At 46.7% G+C, this 21795-nt stretch overlaps 1 protein-coding gene across 7 annotated transcripts in view; it reads left to right on the top strand.

The window, feature by feature from the left end:
- The first annotated feature begins 2736 nt into the window (after positions 1 to 2736).
- EHMT2 (euchromatic histone lysine methyltransferase 2) overlaps positions 2737 to 21795 on the top strand; it is a 38931-nt gene continuing 19872 nt past the window's right edge. For 3 of the 7 annotated variants that reach the window (XM_030197314.1, XM_030197312.1, XM_030197311.1), the window contains exons 1-7: positions 2737 to 2807; positions 14235 to 14319; positions 16657 to 16929; positions 17258 to 17499; positions 19942 to 20011; positions 20582 to 20682; positions 20850 to 21038. In XM_030197314.1, coding sequence (XP_030053174.1) covers positions 2796 to 2807; positions 14235 to 14319; positions 16657 to 16929; positions 17258 to 17499; positions 19942 to 20011; positions 20582 to 20682; positions 20850 to 21038 — 972 coding nt within the window. In that variant the 5' untranslated portion in view covers positions 2737 to 2795. The other 4 variants (XM_030197313.1, XM_030197315.1, XM_030197317.1 and 1 more) reach the window with 4 other exon arrangements.

Below are 21795 nucleotides of genomic sequence, written 5' to 3'. Positions count from 1 at the left end.
GAGGGTGAGCCGGAAGAGGAGAGGACGAGGTCAAGGCAATGGCCATCACGGTGAGTAGGGGTGGTGGAACAAAGCTGGAGGTTGAAGGAGGATGTTAGAGTGAGGAACTGAGAAGCGTGAGAGTTGGACAGGTCATCAACGTGTATGTTGAAGTCTCCGAGAATGAGGGATGGAGATGAGGGTTCAAGAAAAACAGAAAGCCAGGCATCGAAGTCGGTGAGGAAGGAAGGGAGGGATTTATCAGGGGGGCGGTAAATGACTGCCACTCTGAGTGGCAACGGGTAGAATAGACGGATGGAGTGGACTTCAAAGGATGAGAAGCAGTGAGACTGTGGTAGGAGGAGGGATTGGAAGCTACAGGAGGGCGAGAGTAGTAACCCGACGCCTCCTCCACGGCCAACTAGGCGGGGAGTATGGGAGAAGAGATAGCCTCCATGGCATAGAGCCGCAACTGAGGCAGAGTCGTCAGGGGAGAGCCAGGTTTCAGTTAGGGCAAGCAGGTGAAGGGAATGAGAGATGAAGAGATCGTGGGTGAAGGGAAGTTTGTTGCAGACCGAGTGGGCATTCCACAGTGCACATGAGAAGGGGAGGGAAGAGGGGGGGAGGAGGGGAATAGATATGAGATTGGAGACATCCCGGAAACGTTTGCATGGATAGGACGAAGACAGGTGTGGGGGACCTGGATTGGGATTGATGTCTCCTGCGGATAGCAGGAGGAGGAGCAAGAGAGTGCGGAGGAGGGTGGGGGAGGTAGGGCGACGAAGGCGACGAAGACGGGATGCGCTTAGGAGGAATGGGGATGGGTTAATGGCAGGAAGGAAGTGTTGAAGGTTGAGAGCTAGGAAGGAGGAGGGGGACAGGAGAGATGGTGAGGTGGTGAGGGACGGGGGTGAGTAGGGTATTGCAGTAGTGAGCAAGATGGGAGAGGACATGGGTGGGCAGTGAGTTCCAGTGGTAGACAGCGGTAGGGGGAGGGGAAAAAGATTAGGAAGGGACAGGGCAAGGAAGAGAATGTGTAAAGGGGCCATAAGTAGTAACTGAGGTGTTATGGGTATATATGTAGTGACTGAGGTGTTAAGTGATAGATAGAACGGCAGAGCTGGATTAGAGGCTTAAAACTGGAATGGTAGGCACTAGGCAGCAGGCAGGTAGGCACTGCCCAGTAAGAACAAGTCACACCCACTATGTTTGAAAAATGTGGGAGGAAAGGAGGTGAAGAGCCTGAACACAGAGACAGAGCAGTTATCTGCAGGCAGATTAGGTTGCTTGGGAGGGTATATAAGAACTATCACCCTAGGGGTGGGTGGGAGGGATCTAAGTCTAAAATGTACAGACAGAGCTGCAGCACAGCCAGTTAATCTGTAAAAAAGATGGATTTCTCAAGAAAAACTGGTATAGAAGGCTGCCCCTCTAACAGAGAATCAGGTCACACCCACTAAGTTTGAATTTGTGGGGGAGATTCAGAGGCAGAGCTGCTAAGTCTAAAATGTACAGACAGAGCTGCAGCACAGCCAGTTAATCTGTAAAAAAGATGGATTTCTCAAGAAAAACTGGTATAGAAGGCTGCCCCTCTAACAGAGAATCAGGTCACACCCACTAAGTTTGAATTTGTGGGGGAGATTCAGAGACAGAGCTGCTAAGTCTAAAATGTACAGACAGAGCTGCAGCACAGCCAGTTAATCTGTAAAAAAGATGGATTTCTCAAGAAAAACTGGTATAGAAGGCTGCCCCTCTAACAGAGAATCAGGTCACACCCACTAAGTTTGAATTTGTGGGGGAGATTCAGAGACAGAGCTGCTAAGTCTAAAATGTACAGACAGAGCTGCAGCACAGCCAGTTAATCTGTAAAAAAGATGGATTTCTCAAGAAAAACTGGTATAGAAGGCTGCCCCTCTAACAGAGAATCAGGTCACACCCACTAAGTTTGAATTTGTGGGGGAGATTCAGAGACAGAGCTGCTAAGTCTAAAATGTACAGACAGAGCTGCAGCACAGCCAGTTAATCTGTAAAAAAGATGGATTTCTCAAGAAAAACTGGTATAGAAGGCTGCCCCTCTAACAGAGAATCAGGTCACACCCACTAAGTTTGAATTTGTGGGGGAGATTCAGAGACAGAGCTGCTAAGTCTAAAATGTACAGACAGAGCTGCAGCACAGCCAGTTAATCTGTAAAAAAGATGGATTTCTCAAGAAAAACTGGTATAGAAGGCTGCCCCTCTAACAGAGAATCAGGTCACACCCACTAAGTTTGAATTTGTGGGGGAGATTCAGAGACAGAGCTGCTAAGTCTAAAATGTACAGACAGAGCTGCAGCACAGCCAGTTAATCTGTAAAAAAGATGGATTTCTCAAGAAAAACTGGTATAGAAGGCTGCCCCTCTAACAGAGAATCAGGTCACACCCACTAAGTTTGAATTTGTGGGGGAGATTCAGAGACAGAGCTGCTAAGTCTAAAATACACTAGTCTCTAGAAGGTTTGCATACACGTTCCATGGCTTCATTTATGAAGTTCGTCCGCCTGGTAGAAGGAGGCCTCTGGGAAAAGAAAGGAGAGGCAGCTGGAGGCAAGGAGATTAGAGAGAGAGCAGGCCGGCTGCCATAAAAAAAAAAAAAGCCTGAAACCAATTAGGTTCAGGGAGGTTAACCTGCTTGGTCCATTGCCCCTCTGACGCAACTTCCTGTTTTCGGCACGGCCGCAGAACGCAATGACGTAGGGAATATACGTCAGAGGGGCGGGGCGCCAAAGGAGGAAATTAATCGGCTGCGGGGGCCGGCGGTGGTGGCGGCTGATCTCAGGCATGAGTATGAAGGTAGGATGGGGGCGGGGATGGAGATTGCAGCCCAGGTTCGCACGGACTGGGAGAAGGATCGCCGAGGAAGGGGGGAGCGGAACGGTCTCCGGTCCTGCGCGAAAAGGAGACTATATAAGGGCGATCGGATGCTGCCTGCAATGTGGTTTCTCTGCAGAAAATACCGAGTGGTCTAAACCGCGTGGCAATGCCGATCCAGAACGTTCAAAGGGAAAGGGCTCTGTCGGCATTAGCGCATGGTTTAGTAAACGGGGATTAGTGCAGATTAGTGGTCCTTTCCCAATTTAGTCCAGCTAAAAAGGGATCATCAGATTTCCCTTTTTTGTTTTGCTTTATTTCTATTATCTCTCCTTAAAGCCATGTACAAAAACACCCTCCCATAGAACACTGCAGAATTGAGACCCTCCCCTTGAAGAACTGCACAATAAAGACCCTCCCGTCCCATAGAACACTGGGAACAAAGACCCTCCCCCTCAAGCAGTGCATAATAAAACCCTCCCATAGAACACTGCAGAACCCCTCTCCCAAAGCACTGCACAATAAAGACCCTCCCATAGAACACTGCAGAACAGACCCTCCCCCAAAGCACTGTACAATAAAAACCCTCGCATAGAACACTGCAGAACAGAGACCTTCCCCCAAAGCACTGCACACTAAAGACCCTCGCATAGAACACTGCAGAACAGAGACCCTCCCCCAAAGCACTGCACAATAAAGACCCTCGCATAGAACACTGCAGAACAGAGATCTTCCCCCAAAGCACTGCACAATAAAGACCCTCGCATAGAACACTGCAGAACTGAGACCCTCCCCTTGAAGCATTGCACAATAAAGACCCTACCATAGAACACTGGGAACAGAGACCCTCCCCCTCAAGCACTGCATAATAAAAACCCTCCCATAGAACACAGCAGAACAGAGACCTTCCCCCAAAGCACTGCACAGTAAAGACCCTTGCATAGAACACTGCAGAACAGAGACCCTCCCCCAAAGCACTGCACAATAAAGACCCTCGCATAGAACACTGGAGAACAGAGATCTTCCCCCAAAGCACTGCACAATAAAGACCCTCCCATAGAACACTGCAGAACTGAGACCCTCCTCTTGAAGCATTGCACAATAAAGACCCTACCATAGAACACTGGGAACAGAGACCCTCCCCCTCAAGCACTGCATAATAAAAACCCTCCCATAGAACACTGCAGAACAGAGACCTTCCCCCAAAGCACTGCAGAACAGAGACCCTCCCCCAAAGCACTGCACAATAAAGACCCCCCCCCATAGAACACTGGGAACAGAGACCCTCCCCCTCAAGCAGTGCATAATAAAACCCTCCCATAGAACACTGCAGAACAGAGACCCTCTCCCAAAGCACTGCACAATAAAGACCCTCCCATAGAACACTGCAGAACAGACCCTCCCCCAAAGCACTGTACAATAAAAACCCTCCCGTAGAACGCTGCAAAACAGAGACCCTTCCCAAAACACTGCACAATAACCCCCCCATAGAACACTGCAGAACTGAGACCCTCCCCTTGAAGCATTGCACAATAAAGACCCTACCATAGAACACTGGGAACAGAGACCCTCCCCCTCAAGCACTGCATAATAAAAACCCTCCCATAGAACACAGCAGAACAGAGACCTTCCCCCAAAGCACTGCACAGTAAAGACCCTCGCATAGAACACTGCAGAACAGAGACCCTCCCCCAAAGCACTGCACAGTAAAGACCCTCGCATAGAACACTGCAGAACAGAGACCCTCCCCCAAAGCACTGCACAATAAAGACCCTCGCATAGAACACTGCAGAACAGAGATCTTCCCCCAAAGCACTGCACAATAAAGACCCTCCCATAGAACACTGCAGAACTGAGACCCTCCCCTTGAAGCATTGCACAATAAAGACCCTACCATAGAACACTGGGAACAGAGACCCTCCCCCTCAAGCACTGCATAATAAAAACCCTCCCATAGAACACAGCAGAACAGAGACCTTCCCCCAAAGCACTGCAGAACAGAGACCCTCCCCCAAAGCACTGCACAATAAAGACCCCCCCCCCATAGAACACTGGGAACAGAGACCCTCCCCCTCAAGCAGTGCATAATAAAACCCTCCCATAGAACACTGCAGAACAGAGACCCTCTCCCAAAGCACTGCACAATAAAGACCCTCCCATAGCACACTGCAGAACAGACCCTCCCCAAAGCACTGTACAATAAAAACCCTCCCGTAGAACGCTGCAAAACAGAGACCCTTCCCAAAACACTGCACAATAACCCCCCCATAGAACATTGCAGAACAGAGACCCTCCCCCAAAGCACTGCACAATAAAGACCCTCCCATAGAACACTGCAGAACAGAGACCCCCCCCTCAAGCAGTGCATAATAAAAACCATCCCATAGAACACTGCAGAACAGAGACCCTCCCCCAAATTACTGCACATTAAAGACCCTCCCATAGAATACTGCAGAACAGAGACCCTCCCCCAAAGCACTGCACAATAAAGACCCTCCCATAGAACACTGCAGAACTGAGTCCCTCCCCTTGAAGCACTGCACAATAAAGACCCTACCATAGAACACTGGGAACAGAGACCCTCCCCCTCAAGCACTGCATAATAAAAACCCTCCCATAGAACACTGCAGAACAGAGACTCTCCCCTAAAGCACTGCACAATAAAGACCCTCCCATAGAATACTGCAGAACAGACCCTCCCCCAAAGCACTGCACAATAAAAACCCTCCCATAGAACGCTGCAAAACAGAGACCCTTCCCAAAACACTGCACAATAACCCCCCCCATAGAACACTGCAGAACAGAGACCCTCCCCCAAAGCACTGCACAATAAAGACCCTCCCATAGAACACTGCTGAACAGAGACCTTCCCCCAAAGCACTGCAGAACAGAGACCCTCCCCCAAAGCACTGCACAATAAAGACCCCCCCCCCCCCATAGAACATTGGGAACAGAGACCCTCCCCCTCAAGCACTGCATAATAAAAACCCTCCCATAGAACACTGCAGAACAGAGACTCTCCCCTAAAGCACTGCACAATAAAGACCCTCCCATAGAACACTGCAGAACAGACCCTCCCCAAAGCACTGCACAATAAAAACCCTCCCATAGAACGCTGCAAAACAGACCCTTCCCAAAACACTGCACAATAACCCCCCCATAGAACACTGCAGAACAGAGACCCTCCCCCAAAGCCGTGCACAATAAAGACCCTCCCATAGAACACTGCAGAACAGAGACCCTCCCCCAAATTACTGCACATTAAAGACCCTCCCATAGAACACTGAGGATCAGAAACCTCTCCATAAAGCACAGCAGAATAATTTCTGCATAGCACTACAGAAACAGCATCTTCCTCCCAAAGTACTGCAGAAAGAAACCTTCAGTCTACAAACATTGAGAGACACCTCTTGCCCACCCCCCACCCCACTCCCTAGGAAACTGCACAGCGAACAGAGAGCTCAAGGCCCAGGACATCAAGCCTGTGAGACACCTAGAAGGAAGGAAGCTGGGAGAGACTGTGCAGCGAGCACAGATAATGGAAGAAACCCCAGTTTACCAGTGGAGGAGTGGCCTAATAGTGCAGCGGGTTGTAGACCCGGGGAACCGGATTCGATTCCCGCTGCTGCTTACAGTCGGCAGTGGGTTGAGATCCTGGGGAACCTGGTTCAGTTCTTTCTGCAACTCCATGTGACCCTGGGCAAGTCACTTATCCCTCCATTGCCCTAGTTACAATATACTACTTAGATTTTGAGCCCATAAGGGGCAGTGCCAGTACCTATAAGAAATTGTAAATTGCTTAGGTCTAAATAATAATAAATATATAAAATAGTTACTTTCTATGTTTATACGGTAACATAGTAGATGACTATAAAGACCTGTATGGTCCATCCAGTGTTCCCACCAAGATAAACTCACAAGGTATGATATGTACACTTGATCTTGATTTGTCCTTGCCATTTTTGAGGCACAGTCTATAGAAGTCTGCCCAGCACTGTCTTCATTTCCCAGTTACTGGTGTAGCCATCTAATCACTGCTAAGCTAGTTTGGTTCCATGCCTTCTGTACAGGATTCCTTTGTTTTTATCCCATGCATTTACCATTTTCATCTCCACCGCCTGTCTTGGGAGGGCATTCCAGGTATCTCCTACCCTCTCCGTGAAAAAATACTTCCTGACGTTATTCCTGGGTCATCCCCCTTTCAACCTCAAATCACGACCGCTAGTTCTAGCACCTTCTCGTCTCTGGAAAAGGTTTGTTTGTAAATTAATACCTTTCAAATATTTGGATGTCTGTATCATATCACCCCTGTTTCTCCTTTCCTCCAGGGTAAACGTGTTCAGATCCTCACGTCTCTGCTCATATGTCTTGCGACACAAACCCCGTACCATTTTTCTCTGAACCGCTTCAAATCTTATTTACATCTTTAGCAAGATACGGCCTCCAAAACGGAACACAATACTCCAAGTGGGGCCTCACCAACGACTTGTAGAGGGGCATCAACACCTCCTTTCTTCTGCTGGTTATACCTTTCTATGCAGCCTAGCATCCTTCTGGTCACGGCCATCACCTTGTCACATTGTTTCTTCATCTTCAGATCCTCAGACACTGTCACCCCAAGAACCCTCTCCTGAGCTGTACTTATCAATCTCTCTCCTCCTATCAGGTATCTCCTTTGGATTTCTGCACCCCAAGTGCATCACTCTGCATTTCTTCACAATAAATTTGAACTGCCAGACCATTGACCATTCTTCTGATTTTTGGAGATGTGTTCTCATGGTTTCTACTCCCTCCAAGGATTCCAGTCCATTGGCTATCTTCGTGTCATCTGCAAAAAGGCAAACTTTTCCCTCTAACCCTTCAGTAATGTCTCTCATACATATATTGAACAGAATCAGCCTCAGTATCAACCCCTGAGGCACTCTACTACTCACCTCCCTTTCCTCCGAGTGGATTCCATTTACTACCACCCTCTGCCTCCTGTCGGTCAACCAGTTTCCATTCCAATTCACCACTTTGGGTCCTAAGTTTAGCCCTTTCAGCTTATTCACAAGTCTTCTGTGAGGGACCGTATCAAAGGCTTTGCTGAAATCCAGGCAGGTTACACCTAGCGGATGACCTTCATCCAGTTCTTTGGTCATCCAGTCAAAGAAATCAATGAGATTCGTTTGGCAGGATTTTCCTTTGGTAAAGCCATGTTGCCTTTGATCCTGTAACCCGTTGGCTTCTAGAAAGTTAACTATCCTTTCTTTCAGCAGCGACGCCATTATTTTTCCTACCACCAACGTGAGGCTTACCTGTAGTTTCCCACTTCTTCCCTGTCTCCGCTTTTGTGATGTGGGACCACATCCGCTTGTCTCCCATCCCGTGGAACCTCTCCCGTCTCTAAAGATCTGTTAAATAAATCTTTAAGAGGTCCCACCAGGACCTCACTGAGCTCCCTCAGTATCCTGGGATGTATCCCATCCTGCCCCATAGCTTTGTCCACCTTCAGATTCTCCATCTGTTTATAAACTCTTTCTTCCGTAAACAGCGCAGTATCCACTCCATTCCCAGGTGTTCCCTCGGCAGCCGACCGCAGTCCTCCTCTAGGATTTTCTTCCGTGAACGCCGAAGAGAAGTATTTGTTTAGCACATTCACTTTATCCTCATCACTCTCTATATAGCCATTCACAGCATCTTTCAGTCTTACAATTCCATTCCTAGCTTTTCTCTTTTCCCCAATATATCTGAAAAGGTCTTGTCACTTCTCGTTAAATCCTTAGCCATTTTTTTCTTCCTCCTGCCATCTACTGTATTAAAAATTGTTTGCACTCGTACGCATATGTATGGAGAGAGCTTTTTATAAACATAAGCTCTAGTACTAGTTGAACACCTACTTCACCCCTCACTGATCACCACCTGTGCCACGCAGGGCCTAAAGACATTGACGTTATTACTAATTAAGGAGCCCTTTCACTAAGGCCTGCACTGGTGTAGGCACGTGGTTTGGACAGGCGTAAGTCCATTTTCTAGCGAACCTGGAAAAAAGTCTTTTTTTTTTTTTTTTTTTTTTTTTAGTGCCTGGAAATGGACGTGCGGCAAAAATAAAACCGGCACACGTCCATTTTCGGGCTGAGACCTTACCACCACCCGTTGACTTAGCGGTAAGGTCTCACGTGCTAACCGAGCGGTAAGCATCGGCGCCTGTAAATTGCTGATTACCGCCGGGTAAGTGCCACGCGGTAGAAAATAGAAAATATTTTCTACCGCGTGTTTTGGGCACGAGCGGCAAAAATGGAATTGCAGCCCGGGGGAAAACAGTAACGTCAATTCGACATGCTTTGGACGTGCATAGGCACCTTCGCACCTTTGTAAACGGGTCCCGATATCAGGGGCATAGCCAGACTTCGGCGTGAGGGGGGGCCAGAGGTGAGGGGGCACATTTTAGCCCCCCCGGCGCCGTGGACCCCCACTGCCACCTTTGACACACACACACCCCCGGCGCCCCTCCCACCGCCGCCAACCCTCCCCTGATTCCACTGCCGTCGCCGTCAGGTACCTTTGCTGGTGAGGGTCTCCAACCCCCGCCAGCCGAAGTCCTCTTCAGTCGGTCTCCAGGCCGGCGCGTTGCTACAGCTGACGTTGAACGTGCAGGACGTCAGGACGACTCACATAGAAACAGAATCCTAGGCTTCCACATCAGCTGCAGCAACGCGCTGGCCCGGAGACCGGTTGAAGAGGACTTCGGCTGACGGGGGTTGGGGACCCCCACCAGCACAGGTACCCGATGGCGGCGGGAATGGGGGTCAAAAGGGTCGGCAGGGGCCAGGCCCCCATGGCCCCACGTAGCTACACCCTTCCCGATATGACTGCTTAAGTGAAGCTAGTAAAATGTGAATCACTTTCTGCTGTATGAGATAACAGGGGTGGGGAGTTCTTACTAATTCCATACAAATAAATTCTCCAGAAACAGTTACACCTATGTTTACTAAGGGACGCATTGACGTTTTTAACATGCATAAATGGTTTATGCGCGTTATACGCTAACGTGCCCATAAAAATGTATAGGGGCGTTAGCGTTTAACGCACCTTAAATTTAAAGGTACGTTAGAAATGGTAACGCACCTTAGTAAACATATCCATTAGTGTAAGAAGGATGTCAATTTATTTGCTCTTAATTATAATAAGCACAAAAGAATACTATAGCTAGATAATATAATTTCACAGCATTGCCCGTTACATAGAAATACTCAACACATGTACTTGTCTTTCTTTCTATGTGGCTTAGAAAAAAACGAACATATTGCAGGCTGCATTCGTTAGATTCTTTCTTAACTGCTTCAGACTTTCCCTCTCTTAGCCCACCACCACCACCACCACCTATCTGTCTCAGATAAAACAGAAAACCAAACAAATAGGGAAGAGACTTAGGCCAACCAAAACAAAAAGACACAAGATCGTCCAGAGGTTGATTGCTGTAAATTTATTAAATATCAAAATATGTGCAGACTCGACATGGAGCTGTGTTTCGGCAGTGAATCACCTGCTTCAGTAGTCAAATGATATATCTAACAATGCACAATCAAATACAACAATTGAAAAAGAGGAATCAGTATATCTCAAAAGTATAACAACGAAAATAAAGTTTAATGTTATACGATTATGGCTATTAATAAAAATCATTTAAACATAAATGAATGAATATCCCGCCTTTATCCAAGGTAGGTAACAAAACAATATACACAAGTTAAAATACACACATCAAATTACCAACAAACACAGCAAAGCAATAAAGTTAATAGGATGTAATTAATATTAATTTGTTAATGTATTTTTTTAATGAAGTTTTTTTCTCCTTGATGTGGACTTTAAAGTTTCCTGTATCATGTTTTAGTGTAATACTAGTGAAAAAGCCTGTTTCGGTGAGTAATGAAACGGGCGCTAGCAAGGTATTTGATTTCTACAATGATTGTGTTGAAAGAGGTTTATTGTGTAATTGTGCAGGGGTTTTTTTTGTTTGTTTGTTTTGTTGAATTGATAGGTTGTATGAAGGGGGCTTGGAGGGTTGATGTTTTTTTTAGGGGTGTGGAGAGTGGGTTTTTCCCGGAATGTTTTTTTTTTTTTTGTAATGTATTTTTTTTTGTGTGGGGGGGGGTGGGGGGGTTCGGTGAATGTCCCTTGCTTGCAAAGGTTTTTTTTGTTTGTTGTTTTTTTTTTTTTCTGTTGTGCTGGCAAAGTTGGAGGAAGTGTTTTTGAACTGAGAGGGTTTTGCAGGGGGTTTGGATTCGGGTCAGCGTGTGTTTTTTTACCTGAGCTGTGTGAGAGAGAGAAGTGCAGAGTCTGGACGCTTTGGACTGCTGCTGCCATTCGCCGTAACAGCGACGATGGAGGGATGGTGGCTGCAAGTGTTTTGTAGGGACGACTCGACAACCCTTTGGGGGGGGGGGAGGAGAGGGTGGTGTCCTGTACGTCCGGAGGTGTATCGTGACAGGAGGGCGGAGGGTAGGAACGAATTGTTCGCCAATTCGAGAGGGAGTGTGTGGGGGGGGGGGGGGAGGTCTGAAGTCGTAGAGGAGAGGGCGGGGTCCGAAGTCAGATGAGGGGGACGTGGTGAAGTGGCCCCTCGGGAGGGCCGAGTGACAGAGGTGCGGGGGGGGGGGGGGGGGCTTACCGGCACTGCTCTTCTGTTTTAGCGCTGTTGGCAGGTTTTTTTTTTTTTAATACTTTTTTGGTCCGCCCTCGATGTCATGACGTTTGACGCGAGGGCGGGGCACACAGTCATGGTGGAATTCCGATCTACACCATGACAGAAGTTGGAGATTAGAAATTTGGCTTCATTAGAACGTTGGAGTTGTGAATTATGTCCGGAAGGGGCGTGGCTGAGGGCGGGTCTATGACTGAGGGTGAGTGGTGCTAACAGCCTAGCCTAGGAAGAGTAGATTCAGTGCTTCACTGAACGTTGGAGGTGAAAATTATTTATATAGATATTCAAAAATTGCAAATTAAAAAATAAGCAAAAAATGGTTAAAAAATATATAAAATGTTTATGTTTGCTAAGAGGTTCTCAAAATTGCAAAACTGAGCCAGCAGATAGGTGGGAAAATGTGGGATACAAATGAACAAATAAAATTATAAATAATTAAATGAACACATAAAAAGATATAGGTGAATATTGTTTTTTTTTTTTTACTTGTTATGTATGTTCCGGATGACTTGGAGGCGTATTTTCAAAGCACTTAGACTTACAAAGTTCCATAGGCTACAAAGGGGCTTTGTAAGTCTAAGTGCTTTGAAAATGAGCCCTTTTGTGATCTTGGGTTTCTGTGGAGTTGTTTTTATATGTTATTATGGTTTACTAATTGTAAACCGCTTTGACTGCTGGGGTAGGGAAGCTGTATATCAGGTTTGAGTAAACTGTAAGAGATGATACTGTCATCTCTTTTTTATGCATTCATTTATATTTATAATTTTGAGTACCTCTCGTCAATCTTACTAGCATTTTATATACATTTTTAAACTTTTTTAGTTGTTATACTTTTGAGATATACTGATTCCTCTTTTTTAATTGTTGTATTTGTTTGTGCATTCTTAGATACAGTACATTTGATTCCTGAAGCAGGCGATTCATTGCCGAAACACAGCTTCGTGTCGAGTCTGCATGTATTTTGATATTTAATAAATTTACAGCAATCAACCTCTGGATAATCTTGAGCCTTTTTTTTTTGGTCTGGTCTAAGTCTCTTCCTTACTTGTTTGGCTTTTTTGTGACTCTTCTTAGGGAAAACATCCTTTCCTGTTGGGGTTTTCCGGTATTTCTGTCAGGTGCTTCCTGACTTCTCAACCACAGCTCACTGTTTACAGAAAAATAAGACAAAGGTTATGCAGTGTGATTTGAAATTGATGGGGTTCAGCTAGCTTACTGGCCTGTACGTCTACAGGTTCAGGATTACTAGGCTGTCCCCAACCTTTTTTAAAATATGGGAAAAGAACAGAAGATCTGCTAAATCTGATTTGGCCTTCCCTGCTAACGTCTCGGGGGGACCTTCCAAATCTTGTTCCTGCTCCTAGGAATCAAGATATCTGGGCTGCCCCCGGCTTAGCTCACACCTTCACAAGCTGGTTCTTCCACCTGGCTACCCCTCCCCACACACTCCACCAGCCGTCCTCTGCTTTAAGAACATAAGTAATGACACACTGGGAAAAGACCAAGGGTCCATCGAGCCCAGCATCCTGTCCACGACAGCGGCCAATCCAGGCCAAGGGCACCTGGCAAGCTTCCCAAACGTACTAACATTCTATACATGTTGTTCCTGGAATTGTGGATTTTTCCCAAGTCCATTTAGTAGTGGTTTATGGACTTGTCCTTTAGGAAACCGTCTAACCCTTTTTTAAATTCTGCTAAGCTAACCGCCTTCACGTTCTCCAGCAACAAATTCCAGAGTTTATGCGTTGGGTGAAGAAATATTTTCTCTGATTTGTTTTAAATTTACTACACTGTAGTTTCATCGCATGCTCCCTAGTCCTAGTATTTTTGGAAAGCGTGAACAGACGCTTCACATCCACCTGTTGCACTCCACTCATTATTTTATATACCTCTATCATGTCTCCCCTCAGCCGTCTCTTCTCCAAGCTGAAAAGCCCTAGCCTCCTTAGTCTTTCTTCATAGGGAAGTCGTCTCATCCCCACTATCATTTTAGTCGCCCTTCGCTGCACCTTTTCCAATTCTACTATATCTTTCTTGAGATGCGGCAACCAGAATTGAACACAATTTACTCAAGGTGTGGTCGCACCATGGAGCGATACAACGGCATTATAACATCCTCACACCTGTTTTCCATACCTTTCCTAATAATACCCAACATTCTATTCGCTTTCCTAGCCGCAGCAGCACACTGAGCAGAAGGTTTCAGTGTATTATCGACGATGACACCACCCAGATCCCTTTCTTGGTCCGTAACTCCTAACGTGGAACCTTGCATGACGTAGCTATAATTCGGGTTCTTTTTTCCCACATGCATCATCTTGCACTTTCTTATATACTGTGCCTGTTTACATGTGAGAACATGCTAGAACAAGTCATGCTGACCAGTGCAATACAGAAAAATAGCTTTGCTGTTGTTCCACTCTTAAGGAAAAACACAAGCTGGTCTTCTTACGGTGTCCTGCCTGTGTCCCTTAACACAGGGCGTTGATTTCTGCACCAGAGCCTTATCAGCCTGACATGTTCTCTGCAAATCCTTATTAAAATGAGCTCATCTGTTCCTGAGCTATTGACAACCTAGAATAGCCTGGTAGTTTCTATCAGAGAGAGACTTAAAAATTAATGCTAGCACCTTTCTACCTATGTGATTTAATTTGCCAATTAAAAATGCCTCCCCCACCCTGTCAATTTAGCCCAACATTATGTTCTTCCATTTCTCTTCCTAGGGGGAGCCCAGTAGGGTGGGGCAAGTTTTGGCTCCAGGCCCTTCTCTCGGCATCCAGAAGGATCTCACCAGCCAGCTGGAGAAGGGTAAGTCATAAAGACGCTTTGGAGTATACATGGGGATGGATTTGGGAAGGGAGTGGGGCATGTAAAGATTCATCCCATGGCTTTTCCTACCATCTCTATGCTGATGACTCCCAAATCTACCTTTCTACCCCTGATATCTCACCTTGCATCCAAACCAAAGTTTCAGCGTGCTTGTCTGACATTGCTGTCTGGATGTCTCAACGCCACCTGAAATTAAATATGACCAAAACCGAGCTTCTCATTTTCCCCCCCAAACCCACCTCCCCGCTCCCCCCATTTTCTATTTCTGTTGATGGCTCTCTCATTCTCCCTGTCTCCTCAGCTCGAAACCTTGGGGTCCTCTTTGACTCTTCTCTCTCCTTCTCTGCTCATATCCAGCAGACCGCCAAGACCTGTCGTTTCTTTCTTTACAACATCCGTAAAATCCGCCCCTTTCTTTCCGAGCACTCTACCAAAACCCTCATCCACACCCTTGTCACATCTCGTTTAGACTACTGCAATCTGCTTCTTGCTGGCCTCCCACTTAGTCACCTCTCCCCTCTCCAGTCGGTTCAAAACTCTGCTGCCCGTCTCATCTTCCGCCAGGGTCGCTTTACTCATACTACCCCTCTCCTCAAGACCCTTCACTGGCTCCCTATCCGTTTTCGCATCCTGTTCAAACTTCTTCTACTAACCTATAAATGTATTCACTCTGCTGCTCCCCAGTATCTCTCCACACTCGTCCTTCCCTACACCCCTTCCCGTGCACTCCGCTCCATGGATAAATCCTTCTTATCTGTTCCCTTCTCCACTACTGCCAACTCCAGACTTCGCGCCTTCTGTCTCGCTGCACCCTACGCCTGGAATAAACTTCCTGAGCCCCTACGTCTTGCCCCATCCTTGGCCACCTTTAAATCTAGACTGAAAACCCACCTCTTTAACATTGCTTTTGACTCGTAACCACTTGTAACCACTCGCCTCCACCTACCCTCCTCTCTTCCTTCCCGTTCACATTAATTGATTTGATTACTTTATTTATTTTTTGTCTATTAGATTGTAAGCTCTTTGAGCAGGGACTGTCTTTCTTCTATGTTTGTACAGCGCTGCGTATGCCTTGTAGCGCTATAGAAATGCTAAATAGTAGTAGTAATGTTCTCTCTCGCTTGGCTTTTTCCTTTTTGCTGATCCTGAGTGGGGGGTGGAGGTGGTGAGAATCCCCCTCCCTACCCGTTACGTTTGTGGAGGAAACAGCGAGCCCTCCAAAACCCACTGTACCCACATCTAGGTGCCCCCCTTCACCCTTAAGGGCTATGGTAGTGGTGTACAGTTGTAGGTAGTGGGTTTTAGGGGGGGTTGGGGGGGGCTTAGCACACAAGGTAAGGGGGCTATGTACCTGGGAGCAATTTCTGAAGTCAACTGCAGTGCCCCCTAGGGTGCCCGGTTGGTGTTCTGGCATGCCAGGGGGACCAGTGCACTACGAATGCTGGCTTCTCCCACGACCAAAGGGCTTGAATTTGGTTGTTTCTGAGATGGGGGTCCTTGGTTTCCATTATCGCCGAAAATCAGAAACGACCAAGTCTAGTGACGATCATCTCTAAGGATGACCTAAATTTCAAGATTGGGGCGGCCCCGACCATATTATCAAAACGAAAGATGGGCGTCCATCTTGTTTCGATAATATGGGTTTCCCCGCCCCTCCATCGGGACGTTTTGTGAGGATGTCCTCAGCAAATCTTGGGCATTCCTTTTGATTATGCCCCTCCACGTTTTCCCTGAGTGCCCCTGCTAGCTTTTATGATGCCTTTTTTGCACAAATACACACTTTAATTTTCTTCTGAGATATAGTTTGAATTTTAGTGCAGATTATTTTCTTAGTTGCTTTTTTTTTTTTACAGAAATACTGGTGAGGTGTACCTGTGCAGTCCTTTAATACAGAGCTCATAGATCTTAAATCTCTGTCTCCTTTTGAAGGCTAAAGGACATAACCCATCAGTTCTTGACCGATCTGGTTGGATTCAAGGAAAGAAAATTGAGTCCAAATTTTTCCTTTTAAAGTACATGAAACTTTAACGTGCTCTAATTGACTTAGTACATGTTAATTCATAGGTTAGCATTCGCTAAATATTTTAAAGCACACTAACGAGCCAGATGACCATTAGTGGAAGGCATGATTGAGTAGGGAGAGCTTTAAAATTACTTTTTAAATATTGATAACCACATAAGGAAGTGAATAGAATTTTCTTCAGAAGACGGGGGAAAGTTTAATGTTTTTTTAATTATTTAAAATAAAAAAAAGGGGTGTCTTTTGAGAATGTTGGATTAAATGATTTTAAAAGTCCTGTTCTTCTCATTTCTCAGGTCAAACTTCGTTCGGACACCTTGCCCCCAGGGACATGCCAGAATCAGGCTCCGTTAAACCCGCTGCCATTTCCTCTCTGCTGAAGGCCCAGGGTGAGGCAGAGACCCCCAGGGAGGGGCAAGATGGTGGGGGAGGAGGCACACGGGTAGCTGCTTCTATGGAAACTGGAGCTGGGAGACTGGCAGAGATTCAAGTGTGGGGTACTGAAGTGGAGAATGCTTCCCCACTGATGGCCAGTGGGACCACCCCACCGACCAGCAAAGGGCTTCCAGGTGAGGAACCAGAGGCTCACCTGCTGAGTAGAATGTGAAAGCTATAATTACTCTGATCACTGCACGGTGCAAGTCTTTATAGCATCTCCTAGACTTGGCATTGGTTTGAGGGATTATTCAGTGTTCCCTCCTGTTCTTACGGGAAGATTTCACAGCAGAGCACCCTGAAGCATCTCTTAAATCAGCACTGGGCATGGGGGAGCCATCTGAAATATTCAGATCGGAAGATGAAATGAATTGAAAGATGATTTAATCTGATTTTTTTTGATCTGTTCATTTAAAAATATTTCACCCCTACCTGTTTTCCCCACCCATGGCGACGCTCTAGGTCATGCCATGAAGACCTTCCCTTCTTCCCCCAGCAAGACAGCGGGCTCCAGTCGGGCGAAGATGTCCCTGACGGGGACCTGCAAGTCTCCCAACTCTGTGCAGGGTTTGGCCATGAAGTTACTGAGTTTGCCAGGGGCGGGAAGTGGTGATATTACGCCTTCTGCACCACCTGCTGCCCAGGAAAATCGAGTGAAGGTGCACCGAGCCAGAAAGACGATGGCCAAACCTAGTAGTGGACAGGTAACGTAGCACCAGCCTCTCCCCTGGGGGCTCTGAAAAGCCTGGGGCATGCTAGGGGGTCCGTGCTAAATTGTATGTGTAGTACTGTCCATGGCTAAGCAGAATCTTTACTTGGTCCACGTCCAATTTCAAAATCATCTCTTAAATTTGCGCTGAACTCCTGATGTCTCTTCCAGGGTATTATTGCTGCTCATTGGCCGGTTTTGATGATGTTATATGGCACAAAGGAATGTTGTCTTGGAGCAGGCAGAAGCAGGCATTCCTCTCACTGGCAGCAGCACAAAGCAGCCTCATGCATTGTCAGTGATTTCCTTATCACCCATGCCAGATCGGTGCACACGAATAGGATATCTGGATGGGCCATGAGAGATGTTAATCTGTAAGGGGGGATCCTATATCATGGTTGGTCATAGACCTTTCCCCCCTCCCCTCAAGTGCTTCCTGATGCATCTGACAGCTGGAAGAGGGATCTCAGGTGGTGGAAACATTGTGGACCCTGTCTTGAATCAACTTTGACTAGGCAGTAGGGAGGATCCAGCTTAATCTCCTTCATGCAAGACTCACCAGCCTTTAACCTGTTCAGGAGCTGCTGTTAGACCCCACGTAGGGATGTCCAAGACTTCTGTCCTTTGCATCCTGTTACCATGGCCCTATCCAGGGGATACTGGACCCAACACGGGGAATCAATCTGGAGCCACTGCATAAAGCTGCCTGGAGCGAGAGAGACTATAGAAAAAAGAAAGTTGAATGATTTGACTCTCTTTTCATAGAGTTCCTTTTATTTACCTTTATAAAATAGATATGTTTAGTGGCTCTCCCCTTGGTAGTTTACACATGCTCTTGCACAGATTTACACCTGTGCCGAAGAATGTGGAAATGTATTCATGGGCTCTGTATGCACCTACAGTAGTGTACCAAGGGCGGGGTGGTCCACCCCGGGTGCAGGCAGCAAGGGGGTGCACGGAGCACTTAATGCGGCTGTCGGCTCCACCGTTCTCCTGATCCCTCTGTCGTTACTTCTGGGGCAGGGGACTGGCAGAGCTGACAGCTGTGAGACTGTTCCATGCACCGCCTTGCTAGGAGAAAGGGTGGTGGGGTGATGCACTTCAGGGGGGCACAGAGGCAACCCACTCTGAGTGGCAAGCAAGTCTGAAATATTACATGTAGAACACGTACATATATATAAAACATAACAAAAAAAAAACAAGTAATGTTTCAGACTCCTGATTCAGGCCTCTTAGGCTGAAACACGAGTCGTGTGGAGTCTTGAAGATGATTTGAATAAATTGTATTTGGACATCTTTGATATGAGCTACTCTTTGGTCTTCTCCACTGTTGTATGCTAAACAGAATTGAAAAACAACTCCTAATGATAAGAGTAGCTTGCCTACATGTCCTGCTCAGATGCTGTGTTGGCCCAAGAAAATGACATTTTCTTATTCTCACCAGGCCATTCCAGAACTAATGCATTACAGCCACCAACCCAGCAGATGGAGACAGAGATCAGTCTTTTGAGGGTTGCTTTTGTACCTCCCATTGTACTGGAGTAGTTTGGTGAGGACAATAAGGAAGGGAAAATGTGGTCTTTCCTGCTTATTAACTTTCTTTGAGTCCAACCAGACCAGTCCAGAGTTCCTTTCTAGGTAGTGTGTTGTGTTTTATTCCTGTTTCTGTGGATATTGAGGCACTGTTGCTCCCTATTGTGATGTTTTTACCTGGTACTCTTATTCCACCCTTTGGGAAAAGATAAGGGATGTTTCACATTGCATTGTTACAGAAATATGGTGGAGCTAGGCTACACAGTGCCCTTTATATGGCAGAAATCACAGCTGTTGGGTCTTTGTCTCCATCTGCTGGTTGATGGGCATAATCCATTGGTTTTGGACTTGTCTGATGAGACTCAGCAGGTAAAACCAAGTATTCCGTTTGTCAATATACATACTTTTATACATGTATTTGACTGCACAGTTTTATATGGAGTGGAGGAGTACCCTCAAATCCAGTCCTCGAGGTCCATAAACCAGCCTGGTCTTCAGGATTTCCACCATGATTATATATGAGATCTATTCACATGCAGTTGACGCAGTGAATGCAAATAGATCTCATACATAATTCGTCGTGTAGATCCTGAAAACCAGGCTGGGCTATGGGCCTCGAGGACTGAATTTGAGGACCCTGAGGCAGTGGTTCCCAAACTTAGGCCATTGAGCCCCTCCCCCCTTTCACCCATTGCATTATGTCAACCTGATTCTTGGGCCTTAACGTAGGTGAGGATATGTCATTTAAGTTTGTGGCAGGATACCTGAAACCTCACCCCTGTTGAGTTCTAGATACAGGGACTCGGGCTTTAGAAAGTTGTTTTAGGGGTAGGCTTTGGAGATCTGGCTTGTCTGATTTCAAACAGGATAGCTGCTCATTTTTCTTCTGCTATTGCTTTGACAGATTTCAGCGCTGGAGCAAAGAGCAACAGCAGAGGTGGAAAGGCCCGGCAGCGAGGTGGCAGCCATGACAGGTAGGCCGTGATAGGAAAAGAGAATTTTAGGCCAATTGGTTGTGAGGGAAAAAACACCCAAACCACTTGCCTTCATTTTAGTTCCCTGCCATACTCTCAAATTAATGCACAGTCAGTGTGTTTTGTCTCTGCAGTAGTTCGCTTTTAAATATACTCAAACTTTATGTAAAAATTCTGCCTTTTCATATTTATTTATTTGTTTGTGACATTTATATCCCACATTATCCCAAACAATCAATGTGGCTTACAATAAACAGTATAGGATATATAACAAAGAATAATGCATAAGAAAGTAATTTGTTGTAAGAATCCAGTTTTACAATATATATAGGATCAGGAGTTGGGCTGAACGACCCTCGAGGGAAATTCTCTCACTGGAGTGAAAGGGTGACGCTGGTTGCTGCTGCCTCAGAGAGAGTTCCCACCCACCCCCATGCCCTGGGGAGGTCACTGCCACATGAAGGGTCGGGGGATTGTATTCTTTAGGTTGGCGAAGAGCTGACCTCGCGTAATAGTTGATCGTTTGTTGTGTCTCGCCTGTGTGCCTCATTTTGTGTTTCCCCACCTCAGAAGAAAGCAGAAAGAGGAAACTGGAAACTCTGGGGGCCAGTGAAGGGCCAGTGAAGAAGGGTAACCCATTGGTGGAGCGGTCAGGCCGATCAGGCATAGAGGTAAGGCATAGGCCCCAAAGGGGGGAGGGGCTGAAACGGGTAATGAAACTGAAGATTGGAGGGGTTGAAAATTCATCGTTGACCAACAGGAATTGCTTAACTGACCGTCGGGGGTCTCGCAAATGTATGGTCTTTTTATTTGTATTTTTCTACTGCTTGTATTCTAGAGCTTCTCTGAAACTTCTGCCGCCTGCAGCGTCGCTTCTGCCTTGCCGGTTGCACCCGGCTCCGTTAAGGAGGCGGTGGGCGAGGGGAGCACAGAAGGCATGGAGGAATGGGAAGCCGAGGTGGGCGAGGATTTCAGCCTCTTCTATGACAGCTACTCCCTGGACGACAGGGCCGACTCAGACAGCAAAGTGAGTGGACGAGGGGTTGCTTCTGAGCGAGGGAAACCCCTATATCACCATCGCCTTTCCAAAATTCTTGTTTTTAAGGGGGGGGGGAGGACTCCCTTCCCTGCGTTTGGTGGGTGGGTGCTTTGCTAGCTATTGTAGGAGCAGGCATCTTGCTGTGGGGGTGGGGGAGTGAGGAGGTACCACAGAGAGGTCCGAACCTGCATTCTTGCCCACAGTATTGGGGCAGGGGTTACAGGTCACAGAGTCCGTAAGTTCATAAGCATTGCCATACTGGGACAGACCGAAGGTCCATCAATCCCAGCATCCTGTTTCCAGCAGTGGCCAATCCAGGTCACAAGTACCTGGCAGAAACACAAATAGTAGCAACATTCCATGTAGAACCCCAAAGAGTAGCAAGATTCTAGAATTCTAAAGAATAACAAGATTCCATGCAGAATTTCAAAGTGTAGCAACATTCCATGTAGAACCCTAAAGAGTAGCAAGATTCCATTCAGAATCCCAAGTACATAAGCATTGCCATACTGGGACAGACCGAAGGTCCATCAAGCCCGGCATCCTGTTTCCAGCAGTGGCCAATCCAGGTCACAAGTATCTGGCAGAAATCCAAATAGTAGCAACATTCCATGTAGAACCCCAAAGAGTAGCAAGATTCTAGAATTCTAAAGAATAACAAGATTCCATGCAGAATTTCAAAGTGTAGCAACATTCCATGTAGAACCCCAAAGAGTAGCAAGATTCCATTCAGAATCCCAAGTAC

The sequence above is a fragment of the Microcaecilia unicolor genome, chromosome 3, assembly GCF_901765095.1.
Source record: "Microcaecilia unicolor chromosome 3, aMicUni1.1, whole genome shotgun sequence".
Lineage (NCBI taxonomy): Eukaryota > Metazoa > Chordata > Amphibia > Gymnophiona > Siphonopidae > Microcaecilia > Microcaecilia unicolor.
Note: the sequence above shows the minus strand (reverse complement) of the source record. Positions and strands in the feature narration are given on the sequence as shown.